Source organism: Coregonus lavaretus (genome assembly GCF_964263955.1).
Source record: "Coregonus lavaretus genome assembly, contig: HAP1_SCAFFOLD_614, whole genome shotgun sequence".
Taxonomy (NCBI): Eukaryota; Metazoa; Chordata; class Actinopteri; order Salmoniformes; family Salmonidae; genus Coregonus; species Coregonus lavaretus.
The window spans coordinates 33254-50000 of record NW_028159543.1 but is presented as its reverse complement, the minus strand read 5'-3'; the positions used below and the strand labels follow the sequence as shown (position 1 = coordinate 50000).

Genomic DNA, 16747 nt, shown 5'->3' with positions numbered 1-16747 from the left:
ACACACACACAGACACACACACACACACACACAGACACACACACACACAGACACACACACACACACACACACACACACACACACACAGACACAGACACACACACACACGTATGCACGCTCACAGACACACACACACACACACACAGACACACAGACACACGTATGCACGCTCACACACACACAGACACACACACACACACACACACACACAGACACACACACACACAGACACACACACACACACACAGACACAGACACAGACACAAAGACACACACACACACACACACACACACACACACACACGTATGCACGCTCACAGACACACACACACACACAGACACACAGACACACACACACACAGACACACGTATGCACGCTCACAGACACACACACACACACACACACACAGACACACAGACACACACACACACAGACACACGTATGCACGCTCACACACACACAGACTGGTCTCTCATTATTTGCTGTTCATCTCATGTGATTTACTTTACTTTTTGATATTATATTTAGAGAGAGAGACAGAGATGGTGAGATATACTGAGTGTACAAAACATTAGGAACACCTTCCTAATATTTAGTTGCACCCCCTTTTTGCCCTCAGAAGAGCCTCAATTCGTCAGGGCATGGACTCTACAAGGTGTCGAAAGCGTTCCACAGGGATGCTGGCCCCATGTTGACTCCAATGCTTCCCACAGTTGTGTCAAGTTGGCTGGATGTCCTTTGGGTTGTGGACCATTTTTGATACACACAGGAAACTGTTAAGCGTGAAAAACCCAACAGCGTTACAGTTCTTGACACGAACCGGTGCGCCTGGCACCTACTACCATACCCCGTTCAAAGGCACTTAAATATTTTGTCTTGCCCATTCACCCTCTGAATGGCACACGTACACAATCCATGTCTCAAGGCTTAAAAATCCTTCTTTAACCCGTCTCCTCCCCTTCATCTACACTGACTGAAGTGGATTTAACAAGTGACATCCAATAAGGGATCATTGCTTTCACCTGGTCAGTCTGTCATGGAAAGAGCAGGTGTTCCTAATGTTTTGTACACTCAGTGTATATAATGAATAGTGTGTCAGTTCAGATATCGCCTTGTACGAGTGGTAATGTTCTGTAATAACCAGATGTCTCTCTGTGTCTCCAGCTGCTCTACCTGCTGGACATGGTGAAGAATGGGATCAGACAGCAGAACCTCAGGATGCCCTTCGTACTGACCACATACATCACCAAGGTGGCCCAGCAGATGCTGAAACCAGAGGAGCACATGTATGTGGTGGTGAACAGGTTCCTGCTCTCCCACCAGTGTCTGGACTTCAGAAGGGTTCCGGAGTTCTTCAAACTGTTCTATAGCTATGACATGGAGGTACAGTATTACAGTAGTATAGTAGTACAGTATTACAGTAGTATAGTAGTACAGTAGTACAGTATTACAGTAGTATAGTAGTACAGTATTACAGTAGTATAGTAGTACATTATTACAGTAGTATAGTAGTATAGTAGTATAGTAGTATAGTAGTATAGTAGTATAGTAGTACAGTAGTATAGTAGTATAGTAGTATAGTAGTATAGTAGTACAGTAGTACAGTATTATAGTAGTACAGTAGTACAGTAGTATAGTAGTACAGTAGTATAGTAGTACAGTAGTATAGTAGTATAGTGGTACAGTGGTATAGTAGTACAGTAGTATAGTATTATAGTAGTATAGTAGTATAGTAGTACAGTATTACAGTAGTACAGTAGTATAGCAGTATAGTAGTACAGTAGTACAGTAGTATAGTAGTACAGTAGTACAGTAGTACAGTATTACAGTAGTACAACAGTACAGTAGTATAGTAGTACAGTAGTATAGTAGTATAGTAGTATAGTATTACAGTAGTATAGTATTACAGTAGTATAGTTGTACAGTAGTATAGTAGTACAGTATTACAGTAGTACAGTAGTATAGTAGTACAGTAGTATAGTATTACAGTAGTATAGTACTACAGTAGTATATTATTACAGTAGTATAGTAGTACAGTAGTACAGTATTACAGTATTACAGTAGTACAGTAGTACAGTAGTATAGTAGTACAGTAGTACAGTAGTACAGTTGTATAGTAGTATAGTAGTACAGTAGTATAGTAGTACAGTAGTACAGTAGTACAGTTGTATAGTAGTATAGTAGTATAGTAGTACAGTAGTATAGTAGTACAGTAGTATAGTAGTATAGTAGTACAGTGGTATAGTAGTACAGTAGTATAGTAGTACAGTTGTATAGTATGACAGTAGTATAGTATTACAGTAGTATAGTTGTACAGTAGTATAGTAGTACAGTAGTACAGTAGTACAGTATTATAGTAGTACAATAGTACAGTAGTACAGTAGTACAGTAGTACAGTAGTATAGTAGTACAGTGGTATAGTAGTACAGTAGTACAGTAGTACAGTAGTATAGTAGTACAGTAGTGTAGTACAGTAGTATAGTAGTATAGTATTACAGTAGTACAGTAGTATAGTATTACAGTAGTATAGCAGTATAGCAGTACAGTAGTATAGCAGTACAGTAGTATAGTAGTATAGTAGTACAGTAGTACAGTAGTACAGTAGTATAGTGTTGCAGTATTGCAGTATTGCAGTAGTACAGTAGTACAGTATTACAGTAGTACAGTAGTATAGTAGTACAGTAGTACAGTAGTATAGTATTACAGTAGTATATTATTACAGTAGTATAGTAGTACAGTAGTATAGTATTACAGTAGTATAGTAGTACAGTAGTATAGTAGTACAGTGGTACAGTAGTACAGTAGTACGGTAGTATAGTATTACGGTAATATAGTATTATAGTAGTACAGTAGTACAGTAGTATAGTAGTACAGTTGTACAGCAGTACAGTAGTATAGTAGTATAGTAGTATAGTAGTGTAGTAGTACAGTAGTATAGTAGTACAGTATTACAGTAGTATAGTAGTACAGTATTACAGTAGTACAGTAGTACAGTATTACAGTAGTACAGTATTACAGTAGTACAGTAGTATAGTAGTACAGTAGTACAGTATTATAGTAGTACAGTAGTACAGTAGTGTAGTAGTATAGTATTACAGTATTATAGTAGTACAGTAGTATAGTTGTACAGTAGTAAAGTAGTACAGTAGTATAGTAGTACGGTAGTATAGTATTACGGTAGTATAGTATTATAGTAGTACAGTAGTATAGTAGTACAGTTGTACAGTAGTACAGTAGTATAGTAGTATAGCAGTATATTAGTATAGTAGTACATTAGTACATTATTACAGTAGTATAGCAGTATAGTAGTACAGTAGTATAGTAGTACAGTAGTACAGCAGTATAGTAGTACAGTAGTATAGCAGTACAGTAGTATAGTAGTATAGTAGTATAGTAGTACAGTAGTACAGTAGTATAGTAGTACAGTGGTATGGTAGTATAGTAGTATAGTAGTATAGTAGTACAGTAGTACAGTAGTATAGTAGTACAGTAGTACAGCAGTATAGTATTACCGCAGTATAGTATTACCATAGTATAGTATTACAGTAGTATAGTATTACAGTAGTATAGTACTACAGTAGTACAGTAGTATAGTAGTATGGTAGTATAGTATTACGGTAGTATAGTATTATAGTAGTACAGTAGTATAGTAGTACAGTTGTACAGTAGTACAGTAGTATAGTAGTACAGTAGTACAGTAGTACAGTAGTACAGTGGTACAGTAGTATAGTATTACAGTAGTATAGTAGTATAGTAGTACAATAGTACAGTAGTATAGTAGTACAGTAGTATAGTAGTACAGTGGTATAGTAGTATGGTAGTATAGTAGTACAGTAGTACAGTAGTATAGTAGTACAGTAGTACAGAATTATAGTAGTACAGTAGTACAGTAGTATAGTATTACAGTAGTACAGTAGTATAGTAGTACAGTAGTATAGTAGTACAGTAGTATAGTAGTATAGTAGTATAGTAGTACAGTAGTACAGTAGTACAGTATTGCAGTATTACAGCAGTATAGCAGTACAGTAGTATAGTAGTATAGTAGTACAGTAGTATAGTAGTACAGTAGTATAGTAGTACAGTAGTATAGTAGTATAGTATTACATTATTACAGTAGTATAGTATAGCAGTACAGTAGTATAGCAGTACAGTAGTATAGCAGTACAGTAGTACAGTAGTACAGCAGTACAGTAGTATAGTAGTATAGCAGTACATTAGTATAGTAGTATAGCAGTACATTAGTATAGTAGTATAGTAGTACATTAGTACATTATTACAGTAGTATAGTAGTATAGTAGTACAGTAGTATAGTAGTACAGTAGTACAGTAGTATAGTATTACAGTAGTATAGTATTACAGTAGTATAGTACTACAGTAGTACAGTAGTACAGTGGTACAGTAGTATAGTAGTACATTAGTACATTATTACAGTAGTATAGTAGTATAGTAGTACAGTAGTATAGTAGTACAGTAGTACAGCAGTATAGTATTACAGTAGTATAGTATTACAGTAATATAGTATTACAGTAGTATAGTACTACAGTAGTACAGTAGTATAGTAGTACGGTAGTATAGTATTACGGTAGTACAGTAGTACGGTAGTACAGTAGTACAGTAGTACAGTAGTATAGTAGTACAGTAGTACAGTAGTACAGTAGTATAGTATTACAGTAGTATAGCAGTACAGTAGTATAGTAGTATAGTATTACAGTAGTACAGTAGTATAGTAGTACAGTAGTATAGTAGTACAGTAGTATAGTAGTATAGTATTACAGTATTACAGTAGTATAGTATAATAGTACAGTAGTACAGTAGTATAGTAGTATAGCAGTACAGTAGTATAGTAGTATAGCAGTACATTAGTATAGTAGTATAGCAGTACATTAGTATAGTAGTATAGTAGTACATTAGTACATTATTACAGTAGTATAGTAGTATAGTAGTATAGTAGTACAGTAGTATAGTAGTACAGTAGTATAATAGTATAGTAGTATAGTAATATAATATGTTACAGTAGTATAGTATTAGTTATACAGTAGTACATAAGTATAGGATTAGTGTTACAGTAGTACAGTATTATAGTAGTATAGTGTTAGTGTTACATTAGTGCAGTAGTATAGTAATATAGTATTTGTTACAGTAGTATAGTATTAGTTCTACAGTAGGACATGAGTATAGTATTAGTGTTACAGTAGTATAGTATTATAGTAGTATAGTATGTGTTACAGTAGTACATTATTACAGTAGTATAGTGTTACAGTAGTACAGTAGTATAGTGTTACAGTAGTATAGTATTAGTGTTACAGTAGTAGTATTACAGTTTTACTACAGTTTTACAGTATCACAGTCAACACCCCTGACTCCTGGTAGCTGCTTTAGTCCTAGGTTTGACTCTAGTCCTATTTAATCCCTGACAGTATTCCACTAGGTTTGACTCTAGTCCTATTTAATCCCTGACAGTATTCCACTAGGTTATACTCTAGTCCTATTTAATCCCTGACTGTATTCCACTAGGTTATACTCTAGTCCTATTTAATCCCTGACAGTATTCCACTAGGTTTTACTCTAGTCCTATTTAATCCCTGACTGTATTCCACTAGGTTTTACTCTAGTCCTATTTAATCCCTGACAGTATTCCACTAGGTTTTACTCTAGTCCTATTTAATCCCTGACTGTATTCGACTAGGTTTTACTCTAGTCCTATTTAATCCCTGACTGTATTCCACTATGTTTTACTCTAGTCCTATTTAATCCCTGACAGTATTCCACTAGGTTTTACTCTAGTCCTATTTAATCCCTGACTGTATTCCACTATGTTTTACTCTAGTCCTATTTAATCCCTGACAGTATGCCACTAGGTTTTACTCTAGTCCTATTTAATCCCTGACTGTATTCCACTATGTTTTACTCTAGTCCTATTTAATCCCTGACAGTATTCCACTAGGTTTTACTCTAGTCCTATTTAATCCCTGACTGTATTCCACTATGTTTTACTCTAGTCCTATTTAATCCCTGACTCTATTCCACTAGGTTATACTCTAGTCCTATTTAATCCCTGACATTATTCCACTAGGTTATACTCTAGTCCTATTTAATCCCTGACAGTATTCCACTAGGTTATACTCTAGTCCTATTTAATCCCTGACTGTATTCCACTAGGTTTTACTCTAGTCCTATTTAATCCCTGACAGTATTCCACTAGGTTTTACTCTGATGAATGAAATACTCAAATAGAGTTGGCTGAGAAAATATTCTGTCAAATGGGATTTTATGTTTGTCCAGTTATTAAACTTGGATGCTGTCTGTTGAGCCCAGTGGATGGTATCAGTATGGAGGGGACTGGTCCATGATATGATGTTGTCTCTCCTCTCAGCACAAGGTGGAGAGGGAGTGGATGCTGTCTGTTGAGCCCAGTGGATGGTATCAGTATGGAGGGGACTGGTCCATGATATGATGTTGTCTCTCCTCTCAGCACAAGATGGAGCGGGAGTGGATGCTGTCTGTCCTAGAGGAGGGCCTGACAGACAGACAGTGTTATGATCTGCTGGACCAACAGGGGATCTTCCAGACACTGCTAGGATTCTGCTGCAGCCCACTCTGTGACCAACACACTCAGGTATACACACACACAACCACACACACACACACACACATACAACCACACACACACACACAACCACACACACACACAACCACACACAACCACACACACACACACACACACAACCACACACACACACAACCACACACACACACACACACACACACACACACACACACACACACACACACACACACACACACACACAACCACACACACACACACACACACAACCACACACACACACACAACCACACACACACACACACCCAACCACACCCATGCACCAGGGTTTCCGTTATGAAAATCTGGCGCCGGACATTTGACCAGCAGCATTTTAAATTACTGGACATTTGAAAAATGTACCTGACCAATGGGATCAGACAGCAGAACCATTGGGTGCGTAATCTGATTTAGGGCGTCCACCCAAGGTGTTCAGAATGACAGAAATCACATTTAGATGACGGTAATTAATCTTACACAGAACATGCAAGTCGAGGATGCAGTGACGTGTTACAGTAACTGTCCACATTTACTTTTCCTCAGCCAACAAGACGAGTAACGAACAGCAAAATCACCAGCCTACGCATAGGCGGCATGTCAGTTTCATGTTTGGGGAAGTACATTTTCACCATAAAAATGCACCTTTATAATAAAGCATTCCGTGCATCCTCGCGTTGGCAGACTTATGTAAGATAGCCTACTATTCCTATTGTGATGATTAAATTGTATAGTCATCATTTAAGCTAATAATATAACTCAAATCACTGTTTGAAAAAAAGACCGTTCAATGCATGACTACAGTGCATTCGGAGAGTATTCACACCCATTTACTTTTTCCACATTTTGTTGTTACAGCCTGAATTTAAAATGGATTCAATTTAGATTTTTTTGCTACTGACCTACACACAATACCCCTTAATATCAAAGTGGAATTATGTATTTTTATTTATTTATTTATTTTATTAAAAATCAAAAGCTGATAGCTTGAGTAAATAAGTATTCAACCCCTTTGTTATGGAAAGCCTAATTAGGTTCAGGAGTATATCTTTGCTTAACAAGACACATAATAAGTTGCGTGGACTCACACTGTGTGCAATAATAGTGTTTAACATTATTTTTTTATGACTACCTCATCTCTGTACCCCACACATACAATTGTCTGTCAGGTCGCTCAGTTGAGTAGTGAATTTCAAATACAGATTCAACCACAAAGACCAGGGAGTTTTTCCAATGCCTCGCAAAGAAAGGCACCTATTGGTAGATGGGTAAACATTTAAAAAAGCAGACATTGAATATCTCTTTGAGCATGATGATGTTATTCATTATACTTTGGATGGTGTCTCAATACATTTTTACATTTACATTTTAGTCATTTAGCAGACGCTCTTATCCAGAGCGACTTACATGAGCAATTAGGGTTAAGTGCCTTGCTTAAGGGCACATCGACAGATTTTTCACCAAGCAAGTCTCTTCTTATTATTGGTTGTCCTTTAGTAGTGGTTTCTTTGCAGCAATTCGACCATGAAGGCCTGACTCACACAGTCTCCTCTGAACAGTTGATGTTGAGATGTCTGTTACTTGAACTCTTTGAAGCATTTATTTGGGCTGCAATTTCTGAGGCTGGTAACTCTAATGAACTTATCCTCTGCAGCAGAGGTAACTCTGGGTCTTCCATACCTGTGGCGGTCCTCATGAGAGCCAGTTTCATCATAGCACTTGATGGTTTTTGCGACTGCACTTAAAGAAACTTTAAAAGTTCTTGAAATGTTCTGTATTGACTGACCTTAATGTCTTAAAGTAATGATGGTCGTTTCTCTTTGCTTATTTGAGCTGTTCTTGCCATAATATGGACTTGGTCTTTTACCAAATAGGGCTATCTTCTGTATACCCCCCTACCTTGTCACAACACAACTGATTGGCTCAAACGCATTAATAAGGAAAGAAGGCACACCTGTTAATTGAAATGCATTCCAGGTGACTTCCTCATGAAGCTGGTTGAGAGAATGCCAAGAGTGTGCAAAGCTGTCATCAAGGCAAAGGGTAGCTACTTTGAAGAATCTCAAAAATAAAATATATTTTTATTTGTTTAATAGTTTTTTGGTTACTACATGATTCCATTTGTGTTATTTCATAGTTTTGATGTCTTCACTATTATTCTACAATGTGGAAAATAGTAAAAATAAAGAAAAACCCTTGAATAATGAGTAGGTGTTCTAAAACTTTTGACCGGTAGTGTATATACAGTGGGGAGAACAAGTATTTGATACACTGCCGATTTTGCAGGTTTTCCTCTCACAGACCTGTTAGTTTTTCTTTAAGAAGCCCTCCTGTTCTCCACTCATTACCTGTATTAACTGCACCTGTTTGAACTCGTTACCTGTATAAAAGACACCTGTCCACACACTCAATCAAACAGACTCCAACCTCTCCACAATGGCCAAGACCAGAGAGCTGTGTAAGGACATCAGGGATACAATTGTAGACCTGCACAATGCTGGGATGGGCTACAGGACAGTAGGCAATAGCTTGGTGAGAAGGCAACAACTGTTGGCGCAATTATTAGAAAATGGAAGAAGTTCAAGATGACGGTCAATCACCCTCGGTCTGGGGCTCCATGCAAGATCTCACCTCGTGGGGCATCAATGATCATGAGGAAGGTGAGGGATCAGCCCAGAACTACACGGCAGGACCTGGTCAATGACCTGAAGAGAGCTGGGACCACAGTCTCAAAGAAAACCATTAGTAACACACTACGCCGTCATGGATTAAAATCCTGCAGCGCACGCAAGGTCCCCCTGCTCAAGCCAGCGCATGTCCAGGCCCGTCTGAAGTTTGCCAATGACCATCTGGATGATCCAGAGGAGGAATGGGAGAAGGTCATGTGGTCTGATGAGACAAAAATAGAGCTTTTTGGTCTAAACTCCACTCGCCGTGTTTGGAGGAAGAAGAAGGATGAGTACAACCCCAAGAACACCATCCCAACCGTGAAGCATGGAGGTGGAAACATCATTCTTTGGAGATGCTTTTCTGCAAAGGGGACAGGACGACTGCACCGTATTTTTGGGAGGATGGATGGGGCCATATATTGCGAGATCTTGGCCAACAACCTCCTTCCCTCAGTAAGAGCATTGAAGATGGGTCGTGGCTTGGTCTTCCAGCATGACAACGACCCGAAACACACAGCCAGGGCAACTAAGGAGTGGCTCCGTAAGAAGCATCTCAAGGTCCTGGAGTGGCCTAGCCAGTCTCCAGACCTGAACCCAATAGAACATCTTTGGAGGGAGCTGAAAGTCCGTATTGCCCAGCGACAGCCCCAAAACCTGAAGGATCTGGAGAAGGTCTGTATGGAGGAGTGGGCCAAAATCCCTGCTGCAGTGTGTGCAAACCTGGTCAAGACCTACAGGAAACCTATGATCTCTGTAATTGCAAACAAAGGTTTCTGTACCAAATATTAAGTTCTGCTTTTCTGATGTATCAAATACTTATGTCATGCAATAAAATGCAAATTAATTACTTAAAAATCATACAATGTGATTTTCTGGATTTTTGTTTTAGATTCCGTCTCTCACAGTTGAAGTGTACCTATGATAAAAAATTACAGACCTCTACATGCTTTGTAAGTAGGAAAACCTGCAAAATCGGCAGTGTATCAAATACTTGTTCTCCCCACTGTATGTGTTTGTTTTTGGGCTTCGTCCTGTCGTTTTCCAGGACGTACCTTGTGTTGGGTGGTATTTTTTTTTGTTCTCCCAGACAATTCGCCGGTGGCAATTTTATTTATCGGCTTTTCAACAAAAAAATAACAGCCCAAAAGCCGGCTGTTACCGGCTAAACGAAACCCTGGAGCGCACACGCACACGCACACACACACACACACACACACACACACACACACACACACACACACACACACACACACACACAGGTAAAACAGAAAGAGTACCAGCACTACATCACAATTGCTGCTTTGTCTTTCTCTTAAGAATAAACCATTTTCCACCAAGCATGAACAATTTTTTTTGGTGGGGATCATTTTCAGTTTGTGTCTCTGTTCATGTACCTTGGTTGGAATGCAAAATTAGCGGCAGAAACAATAACAACGCTAACTCCCCGCCCCTGTTTTGGTAAAAACCTGCCCGTTTGGATAAAAAGATGAGGGATGGGGCTGGAGAAATGTAACCACTCTCAAATGCATAAACAGAGCTATGTATGCAAGGACTGACCATCCATGATATCAAGATGATCATTTTAACCAGGTTTTGAGGCTATACAGTGTTTGTTTACATTTACTTTGTTTACAAACATTGGAGTAAAACAAGCTTATATTTTGGGTTCTGACGGGGTACGACAGGTGAACTAAGCTCATGAAGCATTTAAGTTATGTTCTTCAAGAATCAATGGGTGCATATAATTAATTTACTGTATACTTCCAGCACTTGATGTAGCGAGTGCTGATTGGCCCTTTTTTTAAAGGACACAGTATTTCAATAAAGTAGAATGTTATCATAGGTTGATGACCATGACCTTTGTCTCCTTCTGGACCAGACTCTAATCGTGAGGGTCCTGCACCAGGCTGGTCATGTGACCAAAGCAGCCTACAACCTGACCAAGGGACACGGGCTCCTCACCTGGGTTCTACAGCAGCTGGAGAGGAGGTGAGATATACTGTCTGTCTGGCTGTCATCTAGCCACACATTCTGGTTCTGATGTGAATTATTTATTTTAAACTTTTAAAAAAAGTTGCCTTCACCAGGAAGCACTGTTGGTCAGTGTACTCCAGAGGTGGGTGAGGGGGTCAGTGTACTCCAGAGGTGGGTGAGGGGGTCAGTGTACTCCAGAGGTGGGGGAGGGGGTCAGTGTACTCCAGAGGTGGGGGGGAGGGTCAGTGTACTCCAGAGGTAGGGGGGAGGGGGTCAGTGTACTCCAGAGGTGGGGGAGGGGGTCAGTGTACTCCAGAGGTGGGGGAGGGGGTCAGTGTACTCCAGAGGTGGGGGAGGGGGTCAGTGTACTCCAGAGGTGGGAGAGGGGGGTCAGTGTACTCCAGAGGTGGGAGAGGGGGGTCAGTGTACTCCAGAGGTGGGAGAGGGGGTCAGTGTACTCCAGAGGTGGGGGAGGGGGTCGGTGTACTCCAGAGGTGGGAGAGGGGGTCAGTGTACTCCAGAGGTGGGGGAGGGGGTCAGTGTACTCCAGAGGTAGGGGGAGGGGGTCAGTGTACTCCAGAGGTGGGGGAGGGGGTCAGTGTACTCCAGAGGTGGGGGAGGGGCATCATTAGAGAAGAATCAAACAGAGTTAAAATAGTACCACGACTGCTGTAGAATGAAAAACCCTGTTCTCTACTCCAGACATGTAGACCAGGGTCTGCTGAGTGCTGTGGTAGAGCTGCTCCACGTGCTGTGGTTCACCAACCTGGGTCAGAAGGAGGCCCATGGTGAGGGAGCCCCCTCTTCCTCCACACCCCAGGGACACACCACTCCAAAGGTTCTCCCTCTACCCCTCATCAGCCAGTTCCTGTGTGTAGCCACCAGCATCATCAGACATCTGAGGTAGGAACCATTTTTAACTACGTTATGACGGTCTGCTTAGAAAAGCGAAACGTTGTTAAAAGCCACAGTTGTGAGCAGGGTGGAATGTTAACACCTGCCAAATGCGGGTCGATTTTAGGCTTTGGCGGGTAAGGATGTCTATTTCACCAGCCACGTTGGCGGGTGGTCACACCCAGCATTTGGGAATAAAAAGCCCAAATGTAGACGTTGGTTGACTTGACCTGAAAGGCTACCAAAGTGTGACTTTGTCCTGGTGTTTCTTGGCTCATCATTTTGTTCACATGCTTGGTTGTTTTTTCTATATTTGTTTGCGTTTGCTGCACCTGTCTGCTGGTAGTGCAGACATGGAGACCATCTGACAGACACTGATGGCCTTTACCACCCTTAAAGGGGCAGCAGAACATTTTTCCTAATGGCCCGCCCCTTAAAGGGGCAGCAGAACATTTTTCCTAATGGGGTACGACAGGTGAACTTATAGGGGCAGCAGAATATTTTTGTCTCACCTAATGACTAAACTATTTGGGGGTAAATTGTGTTTGATTGAGCACGGAACAGTCCAAAAACCTTCTATTCATGAACTTTGAGTTATTTCTTATCATTAAAACACTCAAATAATTCCATTGTGCTCCTACATTTATTTGTGTGCGCCTAAATATCAATTGATGTAGTCCTTGTAAAAAATATAATGCATCAGAGCCCGGAACTATAATAATACATTTATTCTGGATGTTCAGTTGAAGATCTGAACTGTTTATCTGTTTTACTTTTTACTATTGTATCTAAATTATTTATTTGAACATACATTTGGTTAAAAGATTCGGGTCACAAAAATGAAATTGAATTGAGCAATCTACCACATTACTTCTTACTAGTAATACATTTCTTGTTTTGGGAAACATTACAAAGCATGCTCATCCGTTATTTGTGATTGTTGGTGTAATAATGGTGGAAAAATATTTTGTCTGGTAAAAAAATCTGAGTGGCTGGTAGATATTTTTTTTTTAATCTACCTGCCACAGTGGCTGGTTGACCGAAAAGTTAATTTCCCACCCTGGTTGGGAGGTAGTGGTAACAAAGTCAATACCTCTATGGATGGTAGAAATAGGGCCAGGAGTTTTACCACTTGACCTGACCAAGAAGAATTCTGGTCTCAAGTCACATGGCCAGAAAAACTCTGGTTATAACTTGATATACGGTGGCTTAAGAAATTATTCACAACCCTTGACTTTTACCACATTTTGTTGTGTTACTGCCTGAATTTAAAATATATTTAATTGAGACTATTTTGTCACTGGCCTACACACAATACCCCATAATGTCAAAGTGGAATTATGTTTTTCAATGTTTTTACTAATTAATAAAAAAGGAAAAGCTGAAATGTCTTGAGTCAATAAGTATTTAACCCCTTTGTTACGGCAAGCCTAAATAAGTTCAGGAGTAAAAATGTGTTTAACTAGTCACAGTAAGTTGCATGGACTCACTCTGTGTGCAATAATAGTGTTTAACATGATTTTTTTAATGACTACCTCATCTTTGTACCGTACACATACAATTATCTGTAAGGTCCCTCAGTCGAGCAGTGAATTTCAAATACAGATTCAACCACAAAGACCAGGGAGGTTTTCCAATGCCTCGCAAAGAAGGGCACCTATTGGTAGATGGGTAAAAAAAAAAAAAAATGCCCTTTGAGCATTGTTAAGTGATGAATTACACTTTGGATGGTGTCTCAATACACCCAGTCACTACAAAGATACAGGCGTCCTGAGTTACTCAGTTGCCGGAGAGGAAAGAAACCACTCAGGGATTTCACCATGAGGCCATTGGTGACTTTAAAACAGTTACAGAGTTTAATGGCTGTGATAGGAGAAAACTGAGGATGGATCAACAACATTGTAGTTACTCCACAATACTAACCTAACTGACAGAGTGAAAAAAGGAAACCTGTACAAAATATTCCAAAACAGCATCCTGTTTGCAACAAGGCACTAAAGTAATACTGCAAACAAAATGTCAAAGCAATGAGCTTTTGGTCCTGAATACAAAGTGTTATGTTTGGGGCAAATCCAATACAACACATTACTGAAAACCACTCTCCATATTTTCTAAAATAGTGGTGGCTGCATCATGTTATGGGTATGCTTGTAATCGTTAAGGACTGAGTTTTTCAAGATAAAAAATAAACTGAATGGAGCTAAGCACAGGCAAAATCCTAGAGGAAAACCTGGTTCAGTCTGCTTTCCACCAGACACTGGTAGATTCATTCACCTTTCAGCAGGACATTAACCTAAAACACAAGGCCAAATCTACGCTGGAGTTGCTTACCAAGAAGACAGTGAATGTTCCTGATTGGCCGAGTTACAGTTTTGAGTCAAATCTACTCAAAAATCTATGGCAAGACCAGAAAATGGTGTTCTAACAATGATCAACAACCAATTTGACAGAGCTTTAAAAAATGTTTAAAGAATAATGGACTAATATTGCATAATCCAGGTGTGGAAAGCTCTTAGAGACTTACCCAGAAAAACTCATAGCTGTAATCACTGCCAAAGGTGCTTCTACAAAGTATTGACTCCGGGGTGTGAATACTTATGTAAATTAGAGATTTTCCCGACAATGCAGAGAGAAAGAAAATAGGGAAATAATAAAAAAGTAATACATCCACATTGAGTATAAGGATAACTTTGCTATATACACCAGTGTACAGGGGTACGAGGTCATTGACCAAGCGGTGATGCAGTCAGTCAAGATGCTCTCGATGGTGCAGCTGTATAACTTTTAGAGGATCTAAGGGCCCTTGCCAAATCCTTTCAGCCTCCTGAGGGGGAAGAGGCGTTGTCGTGCCCTCTTCACGACTGTGTTTGGTGTGTGTGGACCATGATAGATCCTTAGTGATGTGGACACCGAGGAACTTGAAGCTCTCGACCCGCTCCAATACAGCCCTGTCGATGTGAATGGGGGTTTGCGCGGCCCTCCGTTTCCTGTAGTCCACAATCAGCTCCTTTGTCTTGCCGACGTTAAGGGAGAGGTTGTTGTCCTGGCACCACACTGCCACGTCTCTGACCTCCTCCCTATAGGCTGTTTCGTCGTCAGTGATTAGGCCTACCCACCATCGTGTCATCAGCAAACTTAATGATGGCGTTTTAGTCCTGCGTGGCCACACAGTCATGGGGAACATGGAGTACAGGAGGGGACTAAGCATGCACCCCTGAGGGACCCCTGTGTTCAGGGTCAGCGTGGCGGACGCATTGTTGCCTACCCTCACCGCCTTGGGGGTGGCCCGTCAGGAAGTCCAGGATCCAGTTGCAGAGGGAGGTGTTCAGTCCCTGGTTCCTTAGCTTAGTGATGAGCTTGGAGGGCACTATGGTGTTTAACGCTGAGCTTTAGTCAATGAACAGCATTCTCACATAGGTGTTCCTCTTGTCCAGGTGGGAAGGGGCAGTGTGGCGTGCAATAGAGATTGCATCAACTGTGGATCTGTTGGGGCGGTATGCGAATTGGAGTGGGTCCAGGTTGTTTGGGATGATTTCATGGCTACGGATGTGAGTGCTACGGGGCGATAGTCATTTAGACAGGTTACCTTGAAGTTCTTGGGCACAGGGACTATAGTGGTCTTCTTGAAACATAGTAGGTATTACAGAGTGGGTCAGGGAGAGGCTGAACATGTCAGTGAAAACACTTGCCAGCTGGTTAGTGCATGCTCTGAGTACGCGTCCTGGAAATCCGTCTGGCCTTGTGAACGTTAACCTGTTTAAAGGTCTTTATTTTATATTTTATTTTATTTTTATTTTATTTTTTATTTTATTTTTTTCTGGGGGGAATGGATCAGCTTAATATTGCAGATAGATTGTATCTTCTATCAATATTGCATCACTTCCAATCCCCCATGTTTTTTTGTTTGTTTTTTTGATATATATACTCCCCTTTATTACTTTTCAACCCCACCATCCTTTCCCTACTTGGAGTAAATTAGTGAACAACAATGCCCAGGCCTCTACTTCCGGTCTATACTTACTATCTACACCTTATGGACAGAGTTAATTTTACAATTTTACAATACTGTTTAAAGGTCTTACTCATACCGGCTATGGAGAGCGTGATCACACAGTCGTCCGGAACAACTGGTGTTCTCATGCATGGTTCGAGGCGAGCATAGAAGGCATTTAGCTCGACTGATAGGTTTGTGTCACTTGGCAGCTCGCGACTGAGTTCCCCTTTATAATCCGTGATAGTTTGCAAGCCCTGCCACATCCGACAAGCGTCAAAGCCGGCGTAGTAGGATTCAATCTTAGTCCTGTATTGACGCTTTGCCTGTTTGATGGCTCGTCTGAGGTCGTAGCGGGATTTCTTATAAGAGTCTGGATTAGTGTGCGGCTCTCCTTCATCGGACCACTTCTTTATTGAGCGCGTCACTGGTACTTCCTGTTTGAGTTTTTGCTTGTAAGCAGGAATCAGGAGGATAGCTTTATGGTCAGATTTGCCAAATGGATGGCAAGGGAGAATGCTTTTCTATGTGAGGAGTAAAGGTGATCTAGAGTTTTGTCACCAATAGTTGCACAGGTGACGTGCTGGTAGCAATTAGGTAAAAACGGATTTCAGTTT

General features: G+C 40.4%; 1 protein-coding gene across 1 annotated transcript in view; it reads left to right on the top strand.

Annotated features, from left to right (window-relative positions):
- LOC311122738 (nucleolar pre-ribosomal-associated protein 1-like) overlaps positions 1-16747 on the top strand; it is a 60918-nt gene that overhangs the window by 38598 nt on the left and 5573 nt on the right. The window contains exons 33-36 of the mRNA XM_084197063.1: positions 1166-1384; positions 6474-6617; positions 11151-11260; positions 11948-12148. Coding sequence (XP_084053189.1) covers positions 1166-1384; positions 6474-6617; positions 11151-11260; positions 11948-12148 — 674 coding nt within the window. The remainder of the gene's footprint in view (positions 1-1165; positions 1385-6473; positions 6618-11150; positions 11261-11947; positions 12149-16747) is intronic.